Source organism: Bombus fervidus, chromosome 19 (genome assembly GCF_041682495.2).
Source record: "Bombus fervidus isolate BK054 chromosome 19, iyBomFerv1, whole genome shotgun sequence".
NCBI lineage: Eukaryota > Metazoa > Arthropoda > Insecta > Hymenoptera > Apidae > Bombus > Bombus fervidus.
The window spans coordinates 3,965,370-3,992,670 of NC_091535.2; the positions used below are offsets into that span (position 1 = coordinate 3,965,370).

General features: G+C 32.8%; 1 protein-coding gene across 1 annotated transcript in view; it reads right to left on the bottom strand.

The window, feature by feature from the left end:
* Positions 1–27,301, bottom strand: part of Cap (Cbl-associated protein) — a 491,821-nt gene that overhangs the window by 151,484 nt on the left and 313,036 nt on the right. Inside the window, exons 5-6 of the mRNA XM_072021537.1 lie at positions 9,246–9,332; positions 1,689–8,315 (exon numbers count right to left, since the gene is read on the bottom strand). Of these exons, the coding sequence (XP_071877638.1) occupies positions 1,689–8,315; positions 9,246–9,332 (6,714 nt within the window). The remainder of the gene's footprint in view (positions 1–1,688; positions 8,316–9,245; positions 9,333–27,301) is intronic.

A 27,301-nucleotide genomic window follows, 5' to 3' on the forward strand; every position in this document is an offset into this window, starting at 1 on the left:
ATATTTATATTTACCAATACTTCATTATAATAATAATATAATTGTAATAATAAAAGATGTAAAAATTAATTAAAAAGTTTTTAATTTTCCATATTTTATGATAATATAACAAAATTTTTATTACAGCTTTTATAATAATATAAAATTGATATGAAAATATTCATCAAACATGAAATTTGAAATATTATTCTTACAAATTCTGCTTGTCTAGATGAATTCACCTAACTCAAAGTTAAATTAAGCACACAAAATTTTATGTGAATAAAGCTTGCTGGTAACCAAACAGGTACGATCGTTTAAAGCAATAATTATTTTGATCTTATTAATTCATAGTTGAAAAATGCACGTCAAAAGCATGAATCATTAACAAAAATCAATAAAATGTCAATATTAGAACGTCATTACCTTATAATATCTTCTATTAACGATGATTGCGAACAAACTACGGACAACATATTTTTTCTCTATGTTTACCTGCAATCTGACCGAAACAACAGATTTTTACTACTATCTTATAAGTTGTTAAAAACGTCACTTTCATCTAAGTAATATCAATCCGAGTTCGACGTTCCAACAAGGTATGAAAATATGAAAAATATAATATTTTTAATATTTAATTTATCAAATATTTTGATTTTCGTTAAACAAAAATCTCTGGTGAAGCTGTAGAAAGGCTATTTCCACTTCAACTTTGATGTTTTTTTTTGTATATGTTTAGAAATCAGTATTTTGAACAATTTTTTTCCAGTGTATGTACCATAACTGTCGCTCGACCATAGTTCCTGCAAATTATGTATATATTATTATGTTATAAACAAAAGATAGACAACTAATACGAACACGTACGCTGTTACGGCTACACAATTATAGGCAGAATTCACTGTTGTCTGGTATTGATATTTTTTTAGGAATATCTCAGAAATTATGGTCGAGCGACAGTTGCATACAGAGAAAAAAGTTGTTCACAATGTTGATTTCTACAACATATGCAAAAATCATCGAAATCAAAGAAAAAATAGCTTTTTTACAGTTTTACCCTATGTCTTAATACTTTTCTTTACAATCTAAAATACAGTTTTAATCTGCAGTCATTTAAATAATGTAATATTTCAAAATCTTGACAAAATTCGTACAATATTATCGTTAATCTTAATAAATGTACAAAAGAAATCGAAAAAGTTGCAGAAAATATAAATGCAGAATAAATGTAATATTTTGGAAAATTAAGCTCTGTATGAAAAATATTAACTCTGCTCTTTTAATTTATTATTATTAACCTATTATTGCATAGGGAATCGCTTGTCGAATTTATAATATCCTGTCTAATAAATCTTCTATAGGACGCGGATATAAAATAACCAAAAAGAGAAATAGTTGCTAACCAAAAATACAACCAATATGTAAATGGTTATCAACTAAAACGACGAGCAAATAAAGAAAAAAAAATCATTCGTTGACCATGAATATCGTTAGTGACGAGCAATATGGCAAGCAACCTACGACAATGCAATTCACCACAAGGCTACGAACGTGCGTTAGTTACTGTTATGTATCCAATTTCCGACACGTCATTCGTATCTTCCAAAATTCAAAAATCGGGCGATCAACACTCGAGCACGATATTTCAACCGTAGCAATCGAAAACAACGCTGAAATAACACTGCAATCCTTGATTCGGTGAGACTCACCATCGTCGAACGTGGCGGACATTGTAAGGAATTCTTGTAGATGCTTCGGTAATTTTTTCGCGTCTTCGAACTCCTTCCCGTCGATCAAACATTTCACCTTGACGATATTCTCCTCCTCGTTGCATTCTTGTTTCGTCTCATTCGTCTTTTTCTCACGTTTGCCTTTACTACCGCTTTTGTCACTTTCAGATTCGCTTTCGTCCAAATTAATCCCAAATTTATTTAATCTGTTCCTCGCTTTTTCGATAAATTCTTTTTCAACGGTGCTCATGTCACTCTTTCCCAAATTATTCTTCAATTTCTGAATATTCTCGTGAGTGCTGATTTTCACCACTTTATGATGTTTCCGTTCCTCTCGCTCCAGGACCTTGTGCACATACTCGTCGTACATTTTCTGTCGGAACGTTTCGCTATTCTCCACGGCCGCGGACACACTTGGTTTTTCGACTTTGACGGTTTTCTGTAAGTTCGACATCTGAGACGACGTATTTTCTTTGCCAAAACGACGCTCGTCCTTCGTCGTTTCTTTCTCCGTAGGTGCTTTTTTACAAGCGCTGCTCGCTTGCTCAGCTCGATCCGCTTTTATCTTTTCTGGAACTTTGTTACCCTTCTTGGTCATCACGGAATGCTGTTCCACGTGCTCGATTCGCTTTTCACATTCCTCCTCGTGGAAACCGTTCTCGTGATGCACCTTCTTCAAAAAATCCTTGTGACCATGTTTATTAATCGTCTCCGAATAATTTTCCTTCACTTCCTCGGACTTCTCTTGCCAGCTTTGGCTCTCTACCCAAGATTCATCATTGGAAGTGTCTCGACAGGCTTTTTCTTTAATCTCAAGGGTATTTACTCGATCAAAAGACTTGCCTGAAGAAAGAAGTCTCTTCGGTACATCCTTCGTTACGCCTTTCTCCTGCGCCTGTTGCCTCGCATGTGTTTGGAATGTCTCAAAGGCTTCCTTCTCCTCCTCCTCGGCTAATATTACATTTTTCAACTGATTCTCCAGCAACTCTATGTATTTCAACTGCTGTACGAAATACTCTTGGGGTAGAGAATACTTTCGATGACCTTCCAATTGAGTTTCTGCCTCGGTTTGAAGCTTTTTCAGATTTTGCATGATTTCCGTAGCTGCCACCTGTTTCACATTTTCTTCTTCTTCGCTCTTGTATCGTCGTGGTTCCAGATGACTTCTAGGTGGATTTCGATCGAAAATACTCGTCGTGTCGATACACGATTTGTCTACGTTGATCACACGTTTCAGACGCGGTGGCACTTCCACTTTATTGTCGATCAATGCTGGATTCACGTTGTAACGCGGATCGATAATCCTTCGTGGCGGTGTCCTCCTGTCCGCAGTGTCTGGCATCGCGGCCGATTTGTCGATGATAGCACTGTTCAATGTAATGGGACTCTTGTTGAAAGGCGTCGGACTTCTGACGGGCGGCTCCGGTTTTTCGAGCGAATTCACGATGAAAGCAGCGTTGATGAAATGAGCTGGCGTCGATCGTTTACCAGTAACATGTTCCTTGATTCTATCTGACCCTGATTCTTTTGCAACCTCCGACTGATTGCCATGAATTCGTTCGCTGAATCGACTCTTATCACGCTCTTTTCCCTCACCCGACGATTCTATTAATAAATCATCGGAGAGCGATGTCGCGTGCCGCGCATTACTGACGGGTTCGCGTCTTGCTAAGTTCAACCAGTCGCATAGGCGAGTGACTTTGAGACGCTCCTGACCATTGTCAAGAGTACTCGACTTTGTATAAGACGACTTTGTGTCGGAGTGCCTCGATTCATCGAACTTTACCTTTGATTCGTTTCTCGACTTTGGTTTTGTGCTATATGGATGTTTAGAATTGTCAGAATTTTCTTTGATAATGTCTAACAGCCTGTTTGTAGTTAATCTTTTATCGTATTCAGTGCGAACGTCATGAGCAGTCGGTTTGGAGAATTCGATTTTTACTTCGCGTTTAACGCTTTCTTTGTTACTTTCGTCGATGGGTAGCAGTTCGACTCGATATTTAGGAACATGGATTCGTGGAGGCGGTTCCTCGTCGAAATAACTGTGTCTATTTAGGAATTTTCTATGCAGATCCAGTAAGTTGTCCGCGCTCGTTTTTATTGCGGTTTTCTGCTGAGACGGTGATAAGCAGACGAGCAACCTGGGATCTTTAGTCGTCGATAAACCTACCCACGTTCCCAAACTATCTTTGGCCATGGTCATTTGCCGCGACTTGGGAAACTCGACGCCGAGATTCGAATCGAGCAGTTCTTTCTGTTTTAATTGCTCTGATATAGTCTGGTCTGAAACAGTGGTTTTACGTGGATCAGAACACTTTGATTCTGACAAAGCTGTCGTTAGTTTAGCTTTTTCAGTTTGCTGCTCACTCACTCCATGCATATTTAATGGAATGTCTCTAATCTCACCACTCGTTACGTTATTAGTAAACTTCGGGATAGATCGTAGACTTTTAAAGATGTTAAATTTAGGCATCGTGATCTCGTTGATTACGTGAAAACCGTACGGCATCGACAAGATTTTCTTAATGCTAAGGTCTTTTAAAGACTCTGGTCTACTAGTAGTCTCGTCTTTCTGCGACTGACTCTTCACATAATTCGCATCACTGTCAGTGGTCGCGTAACACAGATCTTCGACAGGTGAATAGGGTATAGGTTCAGGTGTCACTGGAACTTCGTGACAGTTCGTTGAGTTATAAAAGGATTCATCCCTTTTCAGCAAAGGAAGTTTGTTTTTCAAGCTGGATGATTCGACTTTCTCCTCTGCCTCTCGCTTAAGCTTGCTTTTCCTTGCTTCTTCCACTATTATCGAATAAATATCAGCTTGCCAGGCATCTGCCGGGTTATACTTCACCGTACTCAAAGTAGTTGCACTGCTAGACGAGTCGTGCCCTTGATAATCCACTGTCTCCAACTTCTCTTTATCCATGAAATGCTCAGGATGGATTTTTATAACAGGATCTAGCGTTTCTGATGGGCTATCGAATTTTTCACGTTCCTTCTGATCATGATTATCGTGCTTGCTAGTTTTACGAACGTAAGACTGCATTTCGTCATTGTCCTTTGAAGTGGAATATTTGTATATTTCTTCAAACTCTTCCTCGCTAGTAGTTAACTCCCTGGTATCTTTTGAATTTTCAACTTTATTATTACGCGATCTGAAATCACGCATAGTTGATATGTTTTTTTGCGTTACAATTGTCTTCGTGCTCGATATTTCACTCTTGATAACCTCCTTATTAACATGATGACGCGATGGCTGTTCCGATTCAGTTTTGTTTCCCTGATTTTCATTCGTTAATGTTCCGATCTTACTCTCGGATTGCTTCTGATTGGATTTATCAGAAACTGTTGCTCGATCAGGCTCGTCCTTAGACGATTCTATGACCATTTTCACTATTCGTTCGACCGGCTCGTGCGCATTAGATCTCGCCGACGACTTGGGCGCCGACGATTTTTCGTGTATGTTACGATTCAAGTAGTCATGCGTTATTTCAGGCGTTGCTCCATTGCCAAGCTCGGCACCGTTCTCAAGGTAATTGTGCAATTCGGTAATGTCACTCCCGAGACAAGCCCTCCTCCCGCTTGTTCTTAGATCATCGATTATCTTACGTACGTTCTCAGGCAGAGCCAACGAATCCACGGTGCTTAAAGCGTCGCGAATATTTCTGACGGAAGCGTCACTGCGGGATATTATTGTCAATAAAGTTCTCAGGCTGCCAATATTCTTACACATCGTTGGAGTCTCCAAAGAATGTATTTCCAAAGGTTGTCTGATAGATGCATCGAATATACTGAGGTGTTCTTTCGGAAGAGGTGGACGACTAGGAGGATCGTCAACGTCTATGAGCTTTTTGACTTCCCTTTTTCGACGAAGCGGAGGAGTTGGAGGATTACGATCGTAAATACCGGAATACGTTGTTTTCTCTTGGAAATCGATGTCTGACAGGCTAAAAGATCTTTTTGGTGGCGTTATACTACAAGGTTTTGTCTTTATCACTGATATAACGTTTACTGGAGTCTGAATTTCTGAGTATTTCCTTTCTATGCAACAGGATTGTTCTTTTAATAATTCATCGCTTACGCTTTTCGTTATGCTTGATTCGGAAATATTAATGTTTTTTGGATTGGTATATCTTTCATTTTGCGTATTTTCTACAGATGAATATTTCGATTGTGATGATTCGTTATTAATCTCTATAGATTTTGTTTCAGTTTCTTTCGATGATTCTTTATCAACGTCTTTATGTTTTGTCTCATATTGTGACGATTTTTCATTCATTTCTGCAGATGTTATTTCGTATGATGATTCTTCATTGACTTTTGCGGACTTTATCTCACTTTTATAAGATGATTCTCCATTCTTTTTTGTTCCATTTTCAATCGCTTCAGTCGTTTGATTTTCAGGCAACGTATTTACTTCAGAATCTTTCATAACATCATCTTTCATACACGATTCCTTCTCTTTTACCAATTTTTCACACAGTGCTTCGTTTTTGGAATCATTATCACCAATTGATTTTGATTCTTCAATTTCCTCTGACAATATATTTGTTCCAGAATTTGGTATATTATTTTCTAAATCCAATTTTTCTTCTCCAACAGGTTTTTCAATTAATGCTTCACTTTTCAAACGAGTAGAATTACTATCCATTTCTAACTGTTTGATCTTTGATTCTCCTGATATTTCATTTGAAGTATCTTGATTTTTATCCAGTCCTAATTCTTCATTTTTGTTTTCTTGAACCTGTATTATTGTACAACGTGCACTGATATTTAAATCATCAGAAATTTCTGACTGCTTTTTTGACGTCTGTTCTGTTGATATACCTTCTTCAACAAATGATACTTCCTCTACTTCTTTTATTCTAACATCATTATTTAATGTTTCACATTTTTCGTTTAATTGCTTACTATTCAAAACTTTAAGTTCATTATTTTCACCATTAAATAACATTTGACCACTAATTTCATCTTCAACATTCAACTTAGAATCACTTTGACTTATACTGTCATTACTCAATGGTTCGCTTACCACTTCCTCGATTTTTCCATTATTATCGTCCTTTTTCTCTAATATTTCTTCATCTTCTTCTATACTTTGCTCCAATTCCTCTATTTTGAATGACTCACTTCCTACAGACTCGTCTTCAACATTAACATTTTTTCCTTCTAACACTTTCGTATCATTATCTTCTTTCAGCTTTAAGTTCTCCTTCTTTAAATCCTTTTGCGATTCATCATCTTCGTCAATCGGTTTCCTCGTTTCTCTAGTATCAAGCTCCGTTTCCACTCTATCCAATTTTACAGTTCTTCCTATATCAACATCTTCCTGTTTATCAGCATTTTTCTTTGTATTCTTTGTATCAGCATCTTCCTTTTTCTCAGACATTTCTTCGTCCACGTTGATCACATTTATCTTCACACCGTGCTCCTCTCTTATTTTTTGCATCAATTCCTCTTTTTGTTCTACACGTTCTGAACAGCGTTCTTTCCTCCGGTATTTCCCAATCTCCTCGTTAATAAAATCTCTTATATGCTGCTCTTCGTCTTCGGACAGTTTCTCGCCCTCCTCTTGAATGATGTCCAAAAACCTGTTAGCCGCCTGTAAGTGCGCGTGTTGCGCTTCGAAAGTGGCGCGTTTCCTCACCACCTTCTTATGCGTTGAGCCACTGATCCGCTCGTGGTCCGTCGGCTTCGTTGGTTCCACGACGTCCTCCACGTAAGTCGGCAATTTTAGACTCTCGATGAAGCTCCTCAATTTCCTCTCCACGTCGTGCGGCATCACGCTGTCCCAGACACGCCTCGGTTCCACAAAATCTTGCTTCGACGCATCAGAGTCATCGAAATCCGCTTCCAACCGCGTAGCTAGCTCCGTTGGCTCCCTTTCCACGTCCGATTCCATTTCAACGATAACTGGTTTAACGTTATCGGTCTCTACCGTGTCGCAGTCGCTGACATCACGAATCTGCAGCTTGTTGTCAGTCAACATCGAATCTTGATTCAGATCGTTCTTCCTGTCCATTTTCGTCGTAGAAGAAGAGAAAGAGTCTACAGGTTCGGAAATTGTCACAATACCCTCGTTATCCGGCATCTTATCTTTACTACCAGTCTCTACGATACCGACACCAGGAATATGATCGATTTTTGCTTCCAGAGGTGAACTACTGATCGTTGTGATCTTCATAACTTTGATGCCAGGTTGCACTGTGCCTATCTCGATTCGACACCTTTCTTCTTTCGCGTATCTATGAGACTTCGATATAACTCCCTTTGAGGTGATTTCGTTATCTGAATTCTTTGTCACGTTTGCATCATCGTCTTCGACATTCTTCTGTTGAATGTCGCCACTGTGTACGGTATTCTCCGAGTCGGAGTCGTTCGTCTTCGTATCTGCGCTCGTCTTAGGTTCGTGAAGATTCTCTTCGTGTTCCTCAATGCTCTTTGGATTTTCTATGGTGGCGTTGTTATCTTTCGTAGCTTTATCCAGAGTTTGCTGCCTTTGAGAGGGTCTTCTGTTGCGACCTTTGCGATTTCTGCGGTTTCGCGCACTGTGTGGCATGTTAATCTCTTCGTTGTCGGTAGCGTACTCCAAGAATTTGCAAACTCCTATGGAATCGTAAAATCGGCCAGTTTCGACTTTTTCTCTGTTTTCTATTTTTCTGTTTTATGCTTCATTCTTACTCTTTCTTTTTTTTTTTCTTGTTTTTTTCACTGCTTTTGCTTTTTAATGTCTGGTGAAATGCAATCTTGTTCGTAGTTTATAAATAAGTATAGTTAAGTAACGAAAGGGATTGTTAAACCGTTCCGCCGGAATTGTTCTCGAGAAAATGCTTTACTTGTCGCATAATTTTCTTCAGGGGAATCAACGTGTATTGACATAAGACGATGAAACATAAAGAAAAAGACGTTCGTTCCTTTCTATCAGGGAAATGCCACTCTAACGAGAATCGTTTAATCGTTCGATAGTGCGATAATGTCAACAAAGCTCGCGGGATAAGGAAAACAAAATGATGTGCCTATGCTATAATGGCTAGCTTGGCTCGATCATACTAATGAGAAGAAAAATTTAGAAGAAGATGAAATCTTTAAACCGAAAATTCTCTAACCAAACTGAAGTCTCTTTCGATAATTAGAATAATTATAGTGTTCTACTACTGCCATGAAATTATCGAGATATAAAAAACGATATGAAAAATAATCCTATTATCGGTGAAGCAATATTTAAAGGGTAGTTTATGAATTGCTATCATATTTTGTTTACTATACGCTTTAATTTATATTTCCGAAACTTGAGATGATGTTACGAAGACTATAGTTAATAATCTTATTTGCACAAGAAAGTAATATTAATACGTAGCATTTACATCTTCCCATGAATGAAACGAGAATGACGAATGCAAATGTGCACGGTAAATAAGGAAAAGAAGTTGATGTTGTCTTATGACCGTGCAAAAAGCATGATTCACCGCCAGGACAGCATTCCAAAGTAATATCGGTTATCGATTAAAGGGAAAAAGAAATATGATCGATTCTTACTTTTCTCGGTTTCGTTTCGTTGGTGGATCAAGGAACTCTTCGGTTCACCGTTCTGATTGGCGTAGCTTTGGTCAGATTTTGTATCATCTGAAAAGTAAATACGACAACGGTAAAACATCAGCTGATGCGACGTCAGAATGTTTTTAATTTTTATAATTCAATTATATGTTCTCCTTATATGTCTGCCAAACAAAGCTGCGAAATACCAAATATATTTACGATGGTTTTTATACTCCTTTAGTTTCTATTTTATTCTATTTAATTCAAATATTTTCATTTAAAATATAAATAGCAAAGACGATTAACATATATAATTAATTCATTAATTGGGATAATTAACACAATAAAAACTCGAGAAAAGTAATTGTTGCGAGATAGGAAGAAATTATAAAACAAGTAATCAAATTCTAATAATGTTGATGTTTACATTGCATAGATTGTCATTCAGCACTATGAAAAACCGAATGTCACAACCACCTGATGCAAGTTTAGAATTAACCTGTTAATTCAGATTGTTTCTAAATCAAATCTTTCCTTGCAAACAGAATTGAAAATCAATAAAACCACTTTTCTATTGCTAGCAACCAATTTTAATTAAGCAATGCACAAATCATTATATAAAAATTATTTTCAGAATACACGTAAAAAAGTAAAGTAAATGCAAATTAAGTAGAAGCAAATATATCGGTACATTAAAACAAACCATATAAAATAAATTACTGCATTTAAAGCATCGAAAATCCGAATGGCAAGTTAACTCATCGTTTTTAATTAACAGGTCGAATTATCGACTTTCGAAACGTTAGTCAGAGATATATGAAATTATAACGTAGGAAAGATATGTAAAATTATTAAAATAGCTTCGATGATGCTGTCCACGGACCTGGTGCTTACAAAATCCATGAACAATCGAGCTAAATTTGCGCGTTTCGACGCCACTGACAGTCGCTTATGAATTCCGAATTAAACGTCAACGGGCCACAAATCAGCGGCATGGCCGGTAGGATCCATGAATCGCAGGAATAGACTGAGCGCGAGCAGATCCGCCACCCGTAAAACACGCTCGTGTCCCCACCCACGCGTGCGATTCTCTGTTCGCGCGGGTATCGCCAACATGTATTGTTTATATAATACATGCTTACGAATATCAGGGTTTCTCAAACTGTTCTCCTGCGTTCATTACCCGTTTACACGTTCGATCACCAAATTTCAGGCTACCTCTTTCTTTATTTATTAAATGAAAAGAAACTTTCATTTTATGGAAACATGATGTTTTCAAGTTGCTTGAATATTTTTGTGATAAGTTTGTTTGAGAATATTGAAAAATTGAGATATTGAAAAATATGTTACTATTTGTTTGGAGTAGACCTTGTGAACAGCTTCCATTAAATGACTTCTTCCGATTAAACAAAATTTTGATAAATAACGTGTTTTAAACTGTAGATTTTATCAGTAACACTGAAGGATTTCAAGTCGATTTAAAAGTTAATATTTAAATATTATATTATATATGTGTGTGTGTGTAATTTATTGTCATAGCGCTTTAGACACACTGTATATGCATTTACATTTTCTATCTATGATACTATCTATATTTCTGTATAATATATAATAACTATATTTCTTCTTTTCCAAATTTAGATGTTTGTGAGTTCATTTAAAAAATTGTCCATTATGGAATACATAAATATATAATGTTTTATTTACTTGATCCTGTTATCAATTTACTATTTGAAAATATATATTACGTTATCCTCAAAGCTTCTTACGGTTATAAGGAAATAATAGATGCACAACATTTTTTGTTTTATACTACTTTATTGAATCATGTATTATCTATTCTGTAGTAATAGAACAAAATGTCTCTACTGGATCTATTATTTCCTTATAAAGCGAAAGAAGCTTTTGGGACAACCTAATACATATAATTCAAAAAGTTAATAATGTTCAAATGGATGCATCTATGTTTGGTAAACTATAAAAATTTAACTTCGTACAAGAAAGATAAAAATCTGTTTAATGAAAAAAGAGTTCCATAAAAACATAATGATTTTATGTGATTTAAAGTTGTCCAAGTTTTGAACGAAAAACTTTTACGAAATTATAAAAAGACCTTCATTTTGACAAACTACTTCGGTATTAGTATTTCTTTGTATATGAAACGATACAATGTTCATACTAATATTAATATTATTATTTATATCGTTACTCATTTTTATTTTCTGCTATATTACTATATAATATTGCTTACAGTTACTACTCAATTTTTTAGATTTTAGAAGTAAAAATAACAACTAGTCAATACAATAACAAATCAAATTAGTTCCAGCTTTCACACGGGCATAAATGCATTAAATTTAAATTATAGTTCATTTCTGACGTAGTTATCAACTTTATAATTCTTCGTAAAGCTTGTCGCATTTCCATGTTCAACTGGTTATGAAATATTTGCATAGTGCTGCATTTTCTTGCTTTCAGATAAATTTTAATTACTGATGTGTATTGTAAAATTAATCGGTTTTCAAAAGAGTATTCTATTGTAAAGCGGGAAATATAATCGTTAAGGAAAAACATATCGTTGGTAAAAATTAATTTATTCGCAAAATAAATACTGTAACGTTGCATTGATACGTTGCATTATAACGTTGATTGAAATATTTGAAGTTTGCTGTGAATTATATGTAAACCAAATTAACATCTTTACTATTTATCAAAATTGAAAAATTATTATTTATATGACATAAACAAAACAATCTTAAAAAATCTATTTATAAGGAACAAAATATTTTGTGCTATTTAATAATCAAATATTGTACAGGACAAAAAATGCATCAGCCGAAAAATCATTGTTCATACGCTACAAAGAAAAAGATCGTTATTTTCACGATTATCTGTGGAAAATAAAAAATTTGGATAGATAATAATTAAATACTATTATTTTTCCTGTGCATAATCCATTTCTAGACACAGAAAGGGAATTATATTAATATTGATTTTAATAAAAATACACCAGTATTTACTACTCTCATTAAAAAAAAATAGAAGAAATATGTTAATATTTATATATAAAGCAATTACTTTCTGAACATAAATCATTTAAAATTGAATACTTCAGTAAATATGAAAAACAGTATACTCTCACTTCCAATTATTCCTTAAATAATATAATTATTATTATTTCTTTTCTAACGCCAATCACAGACATTACAAATCATTTTTTACTTTAAGAACGTATATAAAAAGTGCTTTCAAAAATACAAAAAATGAATTAAAAAATTCCAATAATATTTAGCAATAAGTAGTAAATTAAAGCAATACGCTGAATAAAAGTAATAATTCAATGATAATCCATGCATTGCAAGATTAATCGGCATTTCCACTTTTTCCTAATCGTATAAAAATCAACATCCGAGTCCTCTTGCACATCGATTTAGTAACTAATAATATATTGATAAGTTGACGAGTTACAAATCAAAAGTTACAAACTTCTATTTTGAAATTTTACAACTTTATGTGAAATAAGATTACTAGCTGACTTGTAATGTATAAAAGTTACTCAACGCCTTCACTTGTCTCATTATCAAACTTGATGCTGCTATACCAGAAAATTTATTGGATTGCAATTTTTTAAAAGGTTTTAAATATATGAGCAAGCCAATATATTTATATGGACGATTCATTTATTTAAAACATAAAACAAAATGTACCTATTACTTGTACAAATATTGTACTCTACTCTAGTTACTCTAGTTTACATGTACACTTGTGTCACATATGTACTCCTTGTACAAATATTGTACCTACTCTAAACTGGTTATGTGATTTTTATTTATCAAGTATGAGATTTCAAGTATTTCATAAAAAATACAAATAATTTTTTAGTCAACTCGTAACTCGTAGAAAAGATTGAGAAACGCTGTTGTAGATCAGCCGACACTGATCTGTGTACAGAATTTCAAGTTACGCTTGCGCAGCCAGCCCCTTGAATGACGTTTTTACGTCAAACATATACGCATACGTATACATGTTGCATTAAATACACCGCGCCTCATCTGTGAAACGTGCACTTACACATTAAATAATCTTTGTAGAGATTCTGACACACGTCAACACACGAGGTGTGTGTATATACGCCGCTCTGCCCCTCGTATGAGATTCATGAATAGTGCCACTTCCGAGTTGAACTTCCTTCCGAGTAAACAATGCCGGCAGAACGACTACGATTCTGAGCACACCCATCCATTTTCCACACTTTTCATTACATCACGCATGACACACGACGAATTCAATCCGCAATAATTTGAATGGAAATCGAATGGCCGTTCGATTTTTAGTACATTGCTCTCTTTAGTAACTAGTCATATTATTCGATCGCGTTCCGTTATGGGTAGATATGAACTAGCCTGGGAGAGGACAATAAAAATGTGCAGGTATAGCTTGTCACAAATTGGAAATGTTATAATCACGGTGTAAAAAAATTATACGATCAGATTTGTTAGTAGTCACGTTAGTAATCATGTTTCACATCTAAACAATCAAATCAATGTTTCTCTTTTTTCAGGAAAACGAACAAAGAGTCTAAAACTTGTCATTTATGTCCAAAAAATTTGAACTTTTTTTTATAAAACATTCATTATGTTACACAGTTACTGTTGATGATATCTATAATTTGATTGCAGCAGAATTGTATTCAGCTAAATCATTGAGTTGTACATCTCATGATTAAGATTGGGGTTAGGTCAAACTATTTCCAAATTAAATCATTATAGTGAACAACACATTTACTTGAGGGCCATTAGTTGTAATGTTCTTCTAGAACAAAATGTAATATACAAGTTTAATATTAGTAAATGTACCATGACTAAACCATAACTAAAATAATGTACTAAAATAATTTTTGAAGGACAAATAGCTGATTAAAGTAAGCTTAAATATCTCGTGTACCGATGACAAGTGATAATTCATGACACAGTAAAGGTGAAAGATATGAAATAGTAAAGATTCATTTTATCACTTTCTGTATTTATCAAATTTTCTTCATAGTTCACTTGTAAAAGTCTAGAACAGATTTATCATTGAAAATATATTTACATAACATTTATCAATGAAGACTTACAAAAACCCAAAATACCTCTCCCTGCCTACATTTTTTATATCTTTCTTCTTCCTCTCAAAAAATGTAATGTAATATAGAGAAATTCTCTCTCTCTCTCTCTCTCTCTCTCTCTCTCTCTCTCTCTCTCTCTCTCTCTCTCTCTCTCTCTCTCTCTCTCTCTTATGTTGGTGTAATACAAAGTGTCTCATCTTAACTCATCCATGTAATTATTTCTCGAATTATTCATTCCATTATTTATTTATTTCAATATTGATTTCAAATAGAAACTATTTTGTTTCGAGGCAGCAGGGGGGATTGTTATGGTAAATACAAATTTTATCTAAGTGAAGGTGCCTCCGAAATCTCAAGGTGACCTCCGTTCAACCAAGTGTGTAGCCTATTTCAAGATGAATTCATTGGCGTATAATATAACGGTCTTTGAAGGTCATTCGAGGTCAGTTATTACCGTTCAAAACTTATCTTCATTAAACGTTCTTGAAATTGTCCGTTATCTCCTGTATTCGAAGGTAACCTCGGGCATCAATATAGTGATTTATTCTGTCCCTAAATAATAGTTCCGCCCTCTGGAAACTTGCATATTTAATTTGTTGACAACATTCCTAATGCAATCCTTCATATTGTCAAGAGATTTGGGTTCTTCTCTTCTTTCTCTTTTATAAAGCACCACAAGAAAAACAAGAAAAAGACTAATTAAAATTTAAAATGTTAAGACTGAAGGGACTCGGTGGGAAGAGAGTTCTATTTCCTCTCTTTATGCAGCGGAAATATGAAAAACTATTTCGAATATAAGTTTTAAACATCGATGAATGACTTCGATTGACGTTCGAAAACCAACGTATCATATAGGATACTCCGAAATGATAGTACAGGCGGTCGCATGGTGGTTCTACATGCAAAAATAAAGTAAGAACAACATTTTTTCGTTTAAGGCTTCATTTTCGAGAAAAATGAGTTTGGAAACCCATCGGGTATCCGTGTATTAACAGGAAGTTTCGAATTATGAAACTTTTGTACCCGCTCGTATTTGTATTATTGAACATGAATAATGTTACGATTTGCTTCCTGATTAATACAATGATTCAACCATTAGAACTATAAAATTGAATTTGTTATTTGATATTAAGAGTTTGTTTATATTATTTGATTTATAACATGCGTCAAATAATAAGTTTTGTAATAACACTAACAATTCATGCTACGATTCAACAGTTTGATTTATGTAATTGAAACTAAGATTTGCTTTAACTACCAACACATTAATGAACCATTGTAATAAGTTTAAAAGTCTACTTTTTTCTAACTACATTATAACGTTGAAATTGTTATTTGTGTGATTAAATAAATCTAATAATATAGAAAATGAGCATGCATATAAAAACGCTTAAATATTATGGGAGTTCTAACAACATTTAATCAAGTATATTGGATATTTTCAAATTATCTTGCTCTTTTGTATAACTCGAAACGTAACGAGTAAAGGACAAAATTATATAAAAATGACGAATCTTTCAGATATAATAGCAATACTAAATTACACTTTAAACTTTTTTGTTGGATTGAAAAGAGTTATTAGCATAGCGAGAGAAATAGAACTGATGTCCTTATTGAGTTTGAAGAAATTACATTCCATACGACAACTTTTAACGTTCAGATAAAAAAGGTATAACCTTTCCTGGAACAAAGAAAGAAGATAGCAGCGAAGATAAATAATTGTTAATATGGATGTCTAATTAAAATACTAAATAATTCTGTCAAATATTTAGTCAATTTGAATTTCTTATTTACAATTACTTAAATTACTATAGAATGTTTAACTTATAAGAGATAATGAAAAGAAAGATGTATTTAAAAGTAACTGAACAATTTTAAAACTTCAATCAGTTCGACATTTCTTTATCGTTATTTCCAATAGGTCAAGAATTCTACGATAATTTAAGTAGTAAATGATATCGAAATAAAAAATGAAATAATTTAATGTCAAGAAACAAATTTATATGAAAAAAGGAAAAATTTTAATTATTGTATGTTATCATAAAAATGAACATATTTACATTATAGTAAAACGTAATTAATTTCGAAAATACTATTGAAAAACTATTAATTTCCTTCAAACATGCACACAATTTTACAACGATTATTAAATAAATATGACATACATTACATATTTATCTTTTTTATTACTTATAAAATATCTTTATATATTTTTGTATATTCAAGTCTTTTTATAATAATTAAAGCAACGTAGGAAAATTTTTATAGAAACCTGCTACAGTAGAAGAAAATGAAATTTCGTGACAAGAAAGGGAGTAATTTTGATGCTTTTTCGTTCGAACATTATGTGATTTCCCTCCTCTTTGTTGCTCAAAAATGAATAACTCCCTAATTAGGTTTTACTTTTCAAGATTTCAAAAGGTTCTACTGTTCCTTTTAAGCTACATATAATGCAACGACTCCCCGGGACTCAGACAGGACAGTTCTCACGAACAATATTGATTTACGTAGCGTGATATCCCTATTATGTTATTGAATGATATCATTTTAACAGATATTTAAAGAACACTCGATCAAATAATATAAGATTTATGTAAAAATATCGCAATACTACCTATCTTTTAAATACTTTAACATTATTATCTTATAACTTTTTCTTTTTTTCATACTTTTCGTAAATTTTACTATAAATAAATACTATAAATATACTGCGGATGTTTATACAAATTTATATTTTAATGAATATAACGACATAAATGGAACTTACGTACAGAATTGTTTCACTCCTTAAATTTATTAACTCTTAAAATTACGAATACTATACTTTGAATTGAACATACACTTGAATTTTATAATATATTGTATATATTTTATAATATACTGTGCGAATTCTGTGTATTATCGTACCTTTGGATTTCCCATAAATGCATAAATATCTACATCGAATTATGATAAAAATGGTTCAAATGTTCCATTACAATTAGAATTCTATAATGATATTGCTGTATAACATAATTAATTTAATATTCTATCGAAAAATATATATGAATTCTACAGATTTTCATGTCTCATGTGATTTAAATTACACGATTTCGATATAAAAATCCCCAAATTATTATGCTATTGCATTAGTTTTATAAAATGCATTTAAAAATACTTTATACTGCAAACAAATTCTTCCCTTTTGTATTATAACTAAGAAATTGATAATTATTGGAAATATATAGCAGCGACCTCACCGATTTCAATGATTCTTCAAATATGTTGCCAAGGTGAACATCCTAATTAACTTTGCCTTATACACTTCGCCGCCGCCCAGATTTAGTTTTCAAGTTATAAAGTAATTTAAGTTTAAGATTATGTGCACTATTTCATTTCGTTCGTAAACGACTTTTCATTGATATTATAAAAAGGTACGGAGGTAGGTACTTATAGCTACCTATGAAAATGCCTTGTTAAATGCTTAGTTTAAAAGATATTTCAATATTAATTTCATCGAATTAAATGTATGAACGACAAAGAGAACATAAACATAAAAGCATTGCATTATCTTTTTTTTGTCTTTCATACCACAAGTCTTACAAGATTAAAGTTAAAATATTTTGCAAACTAATAATTTTTTGACCCAATACTTTTTTGTAGAGAATTAAAAATGCATCGATTGATGTATAAAAAATTGATGCATAATTCCATTTACGAAAACCTAAGGCCACCTTAAAGTCCCACAGGCACGTCTATCTAGATAAGATTTGTGACTGTCATAAAATCATCCTCGAAACAAAATAAGTTTTATTTGAAACACTTTTTCAAATAACGTACCTCTAGTTTAGGGGATATTACGTGGATTCATTAAAATGAGACACCTCGTAGAAATCTAAATTATTATTCTCATTATTATTATTATTGTTCAGTATTTGTTATTCTTCCTCTGATAAAATATTGCGTTTGGTTTTATACTATTGAAGCTTCCAACTATAATTGCTCATTTAACTTATATAAAATTAAAACTTTCCATTCTGTTTGCTTAACTTTACCTGAAAAGTGGCTGTCAGGCAGCGATAACTATTGTATAACACTTCTTAATTATGTAATCGACTTGATGACGAGACTCGACTAACGTGAAATTATTGAAGAGTGAAGGACAACTGCAACAATTATAAAAGTGGGAGCGCCTGTTGTTAACCACAAAGGAAACACTATTAGTTCATCATCTGAATTGCTAATAATACAAAACATATACATACCCTGTATCTTTAAGAATTATTTTGAAACATATTTATTTATTTATTTGAGCCTATAATGGAAATTTAAACAATGAACTTTATAGACTTACTTAGTTATATACAAAATAGAAATCTCATCAGAATCGGTTAAGGTTTCTATGAGTTACACAGGCTAATGGAGAAAATACTATATTTTCACAACTTCCGGCATAATTCTAAATGTAAAACTCTAAAGATTCTTACACTGTTCGATGCCTTTATGTATGTGTATATACATATGCTGAAAGTTGTGTTCAAATCGGTTAATGCGGAAACAAGCGATAGGCATCGAAAAATGTAAGAATCTAATTTTATGCCGGCAATTATGAAAATATACTATTTTGACCATTGACGTGTTATGTCAATTGTGTGTGTGTTTGCGCGCGCGCGCGCGCGCGTGTGTGTGTGTGTGTGTAATATAACTGACATAAACGTTTAAAACATTTTAAATGTTTTAAGTTTTCAGTGCAGATCTAGATAAAAAGGTTGTAAAAGGCGACCTTTACCTTTTTCTCCTTGATTCCGATCAACTGCAATTTTTTTCAAAAATTTCTTTCACGTCATCATGTCATAAACTAATGCTTTTAACTACTAAAAAAGAAAGAAACAAGTAGTTTAGTCCATATTTTAAAAAGTTATTCTATTTTAAAGGGTATTTGATCAGTTACGTCAGCATAGCTGTAATTTTATATTATCCTACATTCAACTGACTTATGTTAATATTGAATTTATTTTATTTTTGCCTCGTATTATTATCTTGAATAAATATAAACGAGATCATGAATCAAGTAAAGTAATTCAAGTAAAAGGCATGGAAAACAGGAATTTCAAATATGCCACGTACAAAAAAATTGAATTTTGTCCAGATTGATTTTTCTGCCTACATTGAAAATTAGGTCGGCAAGACTATGGTTCCGCACGCGTCCTTTTGACGTTCATCAATATATCGGATGTCGTAGCGAACATTGCTTTTGTTTCTCTTTACTCTTATCAAATAAAACTTAAAAAAATGATTGTAGAAAATTAAAAAGTTGAAAACTAAAAAATTTTTTAAACTTCATATAGCATGTAAGATGTTCATTTTTACAAAACAAACGGCATGGCAGGTATATTTTTTAGAACATATATATTTTGTTTAATTAATTGTTTACAGTCACACCAAACCATATAATTGTAGATTAAGGTATAGAATGGATTTTATAATGTTTGAGTAAAGTTGGTTGGTTGCAAAAATTTTAGTAGATGTTAAAAATACGATCTAACGACTCATTTCTTCCCATTTTAAGCTTTGCATTATCTTACATAAATATTATTTCTATAAAAACTTGCCTCTCGCTATACTCTATTATACTTACTTTCTTTCCATATTTCATTATGTCATTAATAAATTACTGATTTATCTGCAGCGTAAAATAGTTTTATGAAACATTACAATTTATAAAAAAAGGCACCCTTTACTTTATTTTAAAAGCTTTGTTTCAAAAACTTAAAAGTTTAAACCCATTATATTCATCCTAAATTGGCATAAGTTGTAGTATTAAACAACAACGATAAATTGAACAAAAGAGCAAAGCATAAAATAGAGGAACAATGGTTGATGGTATATATGAGTAACAATTACATAAGCTATTATGTGACAAGCGACAAAAGACATCGAGCCGATTAATGACGTAACCGAAATACTAAAATGATCGTAGGAATTCCTCGTGAGGATTCGGCTTCTGAACACCTAGAACGCAAAGAACGAGAGATGCAAGATAGGGCTGCGGAAATGGGGGCTTGGCCCCTTTGGGCCATGACGCCGCTCCCATGTAACTGGCGTTAATACATCTCAGTCGAATTTATTCGACACATTTACCACTGCACACCAATCGTTAGTGGTCGCCTAATATATTTAGAACTTTGTAACATTTAGATTTTGGATATAGGTAAAGAAGAAAAATGCGCCTTCAGATATTACGTATAATAACAGCCTATTTAAGGTAGAACATTGTAATTTTTAGAAATATTAAATTGTTTCATAGATTCCATCATTTTTTACTTATTTGTTTTCATTAAAATATTTTTCACTAATTGTTATTATAACAAAATACGTACCAAGCATAATTTTGGTCTACCGAACCGGTGCAGAGATATTTGGTTGTAGTTTCGAAGGGCCCTAATGACCGATCGAGATGAAATTTGAGAGGGATGATGAAAAAATGGAAACCTCACATATAAAATTTTAACTCCGAGTATTTATTTAGTTTCCGAGATATGAATAAATAGCTTTCGATATTATACATTGAATGCTGCTTATACAGATATTACTAACAATAGCGAAATCGGCCTCAGTATCTACAGCGTGTTCCATTTACAATCCGACCACCTCTTTTTAAGCTACATTACGTTTTAATTTCGGTGGCCGCAAAATGTTGCGTTATGTAATAGTATATAACTAGGTATATATATATATATAATTATATTTAATTATATATAACTTATATTAAATATAATTATATGTATATATTTAATATATATTATTACTATATTTAATAATAATTATTATTAATAATTAACCGGCGATTGACCTTAGTTTCCATTTTTCAAGCTGGCTTCGATTAGTAAGAATATTAATCCTAATTCTGGTCAGCATTTGATTGCTTAGTCACTTTTAAAAAATAATTAGATAAAATACAGAACATCCTTTGAGCGACCAAAGTTACAATAACCTGGTTTACACTGAGCTACTGTATCATCGTCTATTCGACAGTCAACGATGGCAGCTACTACAGCAGTTTGATAATGCCTGTATAGGTAGAAATAAATGTATAATACTGGAAGGTTTTCTTGTTCATATCTCGGAATAAATACCTGAAACTAAAATTTTACATTTGCGGTCTATCCCCTTTCCCTTTTCCGCGACACCTCCAAATTTTGTGCCGATCGGCTAGCGAGACCTTTCGTAACTTTATCCAAAAGTATTTACTTAAAAATTAGAATAAAGATTTATGTAACAAAATGTGTATAGATTAGTTAATACTAGATAGAAGAGTAATCTCCAAATGGAAAAAATAACAGAAAACAAGAAAAGATACGTTAACTATTGATTTTGTACGCTTTTTCGGTAATTTTATGTCAAACTTTTGTTAAGAAACCCGATATAAATAGGGGACGATATAAAACAATCTAATACAAGGTATTTAACCCTCAACTAATGTCGTTGAACCATAAATAGGTTGCGCATGTTTATACATATAAAATTTATGCATGTTAAGTATGTATCAAACATATACGTATATGTACGATAAATACAAATATGTAAACGGAAAGTATGTACAACTTATGAATAACGTGTTCAGTATAGATTTACAACATTATTTGATTCGTTACATCTGTATTTGATCTGTTTAGCAATTTTATTTTAACTAGCAATTTATTTATAGCGGAGCGTCAAAATTGGCATTAGGATAAATCATAAGTAACTTTTCCAAATATGTAGCACCGGAATACGGAACAGAATGTAACGGATGCATTTTTGTAATTGGCCCAATACTGCTGTGGTAAATATATAATTTAGCTTTATCATCTAATATATTTGAGAATTTTACATATTTCGGACAAACCAGGATTTCTTTTTAATACTGCGTCTATTTTTATGTGAACTTGTTCATCGTAACTACTTACATAAATACAGTCCATGAATATTTATAATAATTATCTGTACTATTTTTATTTATGATAATATATTATACATTGTCATCTATGAACACAAAATGTGCTCATATGTACATTAATATGCTCATATAATGTTAGAGATTTTTAGAACTTACAGCAGTAATTTGTAATTTGCTCAGTTGTTTAAAAAAAAAAATTGTAACCTATCAATTTAAAAAAGTAATATAACTATAATTCGTAATTTGTTTTGTGACGAAGAATCTATGATGTACTTTAAAATAATCTCTTTATGGAGATAACTAGACTAATTTTAATTAGAACTGAATTAAAAATATATGATAAAATGTTTCACATATCTTTGTAAAATAACAATACAACCTATAAACTATTATAACTATTAGAACATACGTGTGGTTGAACTCGCATAATTTCCGAGATATTTGTGAAAAACTGCCTGTACGATTAGAATGTATTTTACTTATCGTTGCGCGTCTGTCGCAGAATATGCGTCAGTATTAGTTGCCGGCCGGCAGTCCCTTATCTTCTGTTTACAAACGAGGGTCGAGTGAACATAAAGGACCCGTGCATAATGTGCATATGCGAGCACGCAGGGAATGTCTATTATAATTCACTTAAAAATTAATATCATGTTTTGTTAGTTTAATGGTTTTGGGTTAGATTTTTTAATCCGCGACGCTTGCATAAAATGGCAATAATACTATTTCGTAAAATAATATCAATTATTTATTCAGCCATTGTTTTTATAATTAATTTGTTATTATTTCACGCAAGAGTTGCTGACTTCTGAGAAGCGGTCGGATTAAAAAATTAAACATTAAATATATTGATGATATTCGACGATATCGCACATGCATATTGTGTACGCGGTCTTCAAACTTGCTGACTCTCGTTTATAAACAGAAGACAAGCGACTCGTGGCCGCGAATCCCTGCTAACGCATACGCTGTCACAGACGCACAATTATAGGCCGAATCCAATGTCGAATGCCGGCAGTTTTTCGCGAATATCTCGAAAACTAGGAGAGTTCAGCCTTTATATGTATAGAACTATGTTGTTCGAAATGTTGAGTTTTACAACATATGCAAAAATCATCGAAATCAGAGCCTAATCAGTCTTTCTGCAGTTTTACCATTTTCTAATAAAAATGATACTAAAATATATCAAATAGATCATGGATAATAAAAACTGTAACAAACAGATTGTGGATAATAAAAGTTATATGAAAGAATTCTGAATAATGAACGCTATACCGAATAGAAATAATATAGATAACGGAGAAAAGGTTACCGATACGGTTGTTGCAGAAGAATTTTTAGTTAAAGTAAGTCAATCAAAGTGTTAGAATTTAATCTAGAAGTTAAGGTTAATAACCTTTGGAAGACACAATGTTTGTGTTGAAATAATATTCAGTAATGTTTATTAAACAGAAACTACAGAACCTGACGTATACAAGAATTGTTGATTGTTGGCCAGTTACCCTCAGACTAGGCTAGATAGTGACCCATGACCCCTTAAATACTTTGAGCCCCACTCTCTATACAGTAATGAGTATGACCTGTGTAAATGTCCTATTCAAATGCCTGTGTGGGTGTCTGCGTATGGGTACTTATCCCTAAGCGTGAAATATCGTTGTATTCCAACACAAAGCATGAAATAAAGACTTCCTGAAATAGAGATGGACACTTGTGAGACTTACTACGGTATATGTAACCTCTAGCTTTTTTGTACCAAGAAAATAGCTCATATATGTATATTAATATATCCATTGTCGACAGTTTAATAAAAAATTGTTAAAAATAAAATAAAAAATGTTAGAAATAAAAGGGAAAGTTTTGAGATTTCTTCAAAGAATACTTCTTTATCAGAATACTTCTTTAACAGAAGAAAATTCTGTTTCTTCGTAAAAAGTTATTTTACTATTATGATATTTAAATTTTGCATTTCTCATGTTACAATTACATTAAATTACAATTACATTAAAAGTCTTAAGATGTCTTTATAACAAGTTTATTGCAATAACGAAACGAATTGCTGAAGTGAATTTGCATATGCTCTATTCATACTTCTATTAATGTAATTTGTTATAATTATTAACTTCTGAAATAAAAAAAAAAACATGATCAACACAATAGTGATAGAATCGTAACTGTGTTTTGCAGCTGAAAATGCTAATTTCCATATACTTATAAAGTATATATGTATAGAAAACTGTAAAACGTGAAGCTTTGAAAGCTCATCCTCGGTTCTAAGAAGAAAAAGCAGAGATGCTCGAAGGTGCTGTAAACTAAACCCTCTCAATGGAGACTAATGAGTCGAGTCGATTAAATTCGTTATCGCGTCTGACTATCAGTAATTTTTACGTAGTTTAAAGATTCTTAACCCGTGGTTAGGATCTTTTCAAAAACAAAAACAAAATTTGTAAAGTATGTTAACAATAAATAGACAAAATTCATATTTGAAACATAAGAACGTTTAACCATTATCTTAACCATCAATTAGTATTGTTAGATTATAGATAATCCATAATATAATACAGTTATTCCTATTAATATGCGGACACAGCTCTATTTCTGTATCTCTATTTCTGTGTCATTTAAATATTGTATTGCTCATTCTACGAAAATATTAATCATTGTATAATTATCGTACTGTAGCTTGAAAATATATAAACAGTTCTTTTCTACCAATAACGTTTCATTGTACAAGGTGTTCGAAGATGGTTTATCGCGACTATCATTCTACATCTACGACCGGTGAATATCTGTAAAAATAAGGTGCCGCAAAATTGCCCTTGATCTCGAAATTCATAGTCAAATCTTTTATCACATTGTATTCAATACATTGCGAGGATAAAAATTCTCAAAGCAATAAGTCACAACTCAACCATTCTCCTGCAGAAGAATGTTAAAATTCCATTAGTTTAAGGATTCACGTTACTTACAACGCGTTATTTTCCAGTTAGACACAAAGCAAATAATAATTATTATTATTATAGTCAATAGTAGTAATAATGATAATAAATAGTGTGTTATTGATAAAGCAGGACAAAATTCTTCTTTGACTTGTGAAATATACCGCGATTCGGTGAAGGACGATGGAAGATCACTATGTTTCCAAAAGGTTCCAAATTAAACTGATGTTGAGCGATTAGATTGTCGATTTAACGCTAGAACTACCACACCGGTCAAATTGACTGATTTTACAAATTTATTTTAAAATTCCTACTTCGTATTATATCTTTTTTCCGCAATAGTGTAATGACTTTCTACGCAACGATAATTAAAAGAATAATATAATGAATTTTATTTTGTTTTTTATGTATTCAAACTCAAAATAATTTTGTATCAAGTCTACTTGTATCAATAGCAGTCAAAATGACTGATACTTGTCAAAGTGTAAAAGGGTCGTGCAATCTGTTTATCGAACTCCAATTAATCAGTTTTCTCGTTTTGTAAAACTTGCCACACGTTTTTAAAATTTTTACGGCGTATCATTCGATATGATGATATCAGTTATCAGAAAAATTCCGGATCGATCGCTAGATCGCTAGTTGCTAACACTAGAAAGACCATATCAATTAAAATGACTGGTCCTACAATTTTATAAATGTGTCGACCCTATCTTATAAATGTGTTTAGGGATGATGGTCCCAGATGGATTAATAATACCAAAAATGTACCACGTAACATGAAACAGAAGGAATCTGTAGGAAAGTAATAAATCAATAAATATAAAAATATTCTATCATTAGGTATTTTTTAAAGACCAGTCATTTTCACTGGTTTTGATAGAAATAGTTTCGTGTTAAATATCGGTAGTTCTAGTGTTAAAGATCAAATAGTAGCAATACGTCATATTACTGGCCATCCGGAAACAGACCGATCTCACGTCCATTGGTAAGAAGCGAAAGAAGTGGTCGCTCTTGCTAGGCTTACTCATTAGTGGATTTATACAATATAGCACGACGAGTAGGAATCATCTTCTCAACAGTGCTACGTATCATTCGCGAAAAGATCTGTATTTAAACGATCATGCCGTTCGATGAACTTCCGTTGGATGTTAGTAAACTGTAGGGCGAATCGTTTCGAACGTATGCTGTTTTTGCAAGCAGTAACACCCTGAGTCGACAAAATGCCAGAATTCGGGTTTACAGAAATCCCCGTGCGATAGTTGAAAGATTTAACCAAGGACGCTTCATCGTCCATGTTTAAGCAGGAATCATCGGGAACCATACCGGCTCCATTTATTTACCTTTAGACGATTAAATGCAACATATTTGTAATTTCTACGTCCTTGTCTACTGATAAGGGAACTCTGATATTCGTATTACGCACAACTCTGTCGATCTGAAGTCACAGTACAGCGTTTATTTCAAAGATTCTTTGATATCTTTCGTCGTTTACGATTTATAACCACTTACATAGAACGAACAGCTCGAATGAAAGGATTGATTTCCTGAGAAGTATATTTAAATGAATATTTGTGCGAAATTTCATCAAAATCAGTGTCTATCGGTCACGGGATTCTCTTGTAAGTAAACTGCTTTGAATTGTACCACGACACAGACCTACATGTACTTTATGCACGATGGTACTTCATATAATGCTATATCAAACGGTTTGCTAATGTTTGAATCAAATGTTTGAATTATGGTTAATTGGGTACAAATTTGCTTCTCATTTGTGGAATTCCCATTCACTATAGTTGACACTAGCTATTCAAGAAAGTAAAAAAAGAAAGATATAGAATGTATAATGATGGTTCTATGACATCTACATGCGACAATAGATGCAATCTTTCGTGCAAAATACAAATACATTACAAATAATGTGAGTTCGAAAACTAATGGAACTTTAACATTGTTTCTCAAGAGCACGGTTGAGTTCCGACTCAGACCTTTTATTCTCATGATGAGTAGAATAACGATGCCATAAAATAAATTTGATCTTGAATTTCGAAGTTCAGATCAATTTAGTGGCAACTTCTTTTATAAATCTTCACCGACTGAG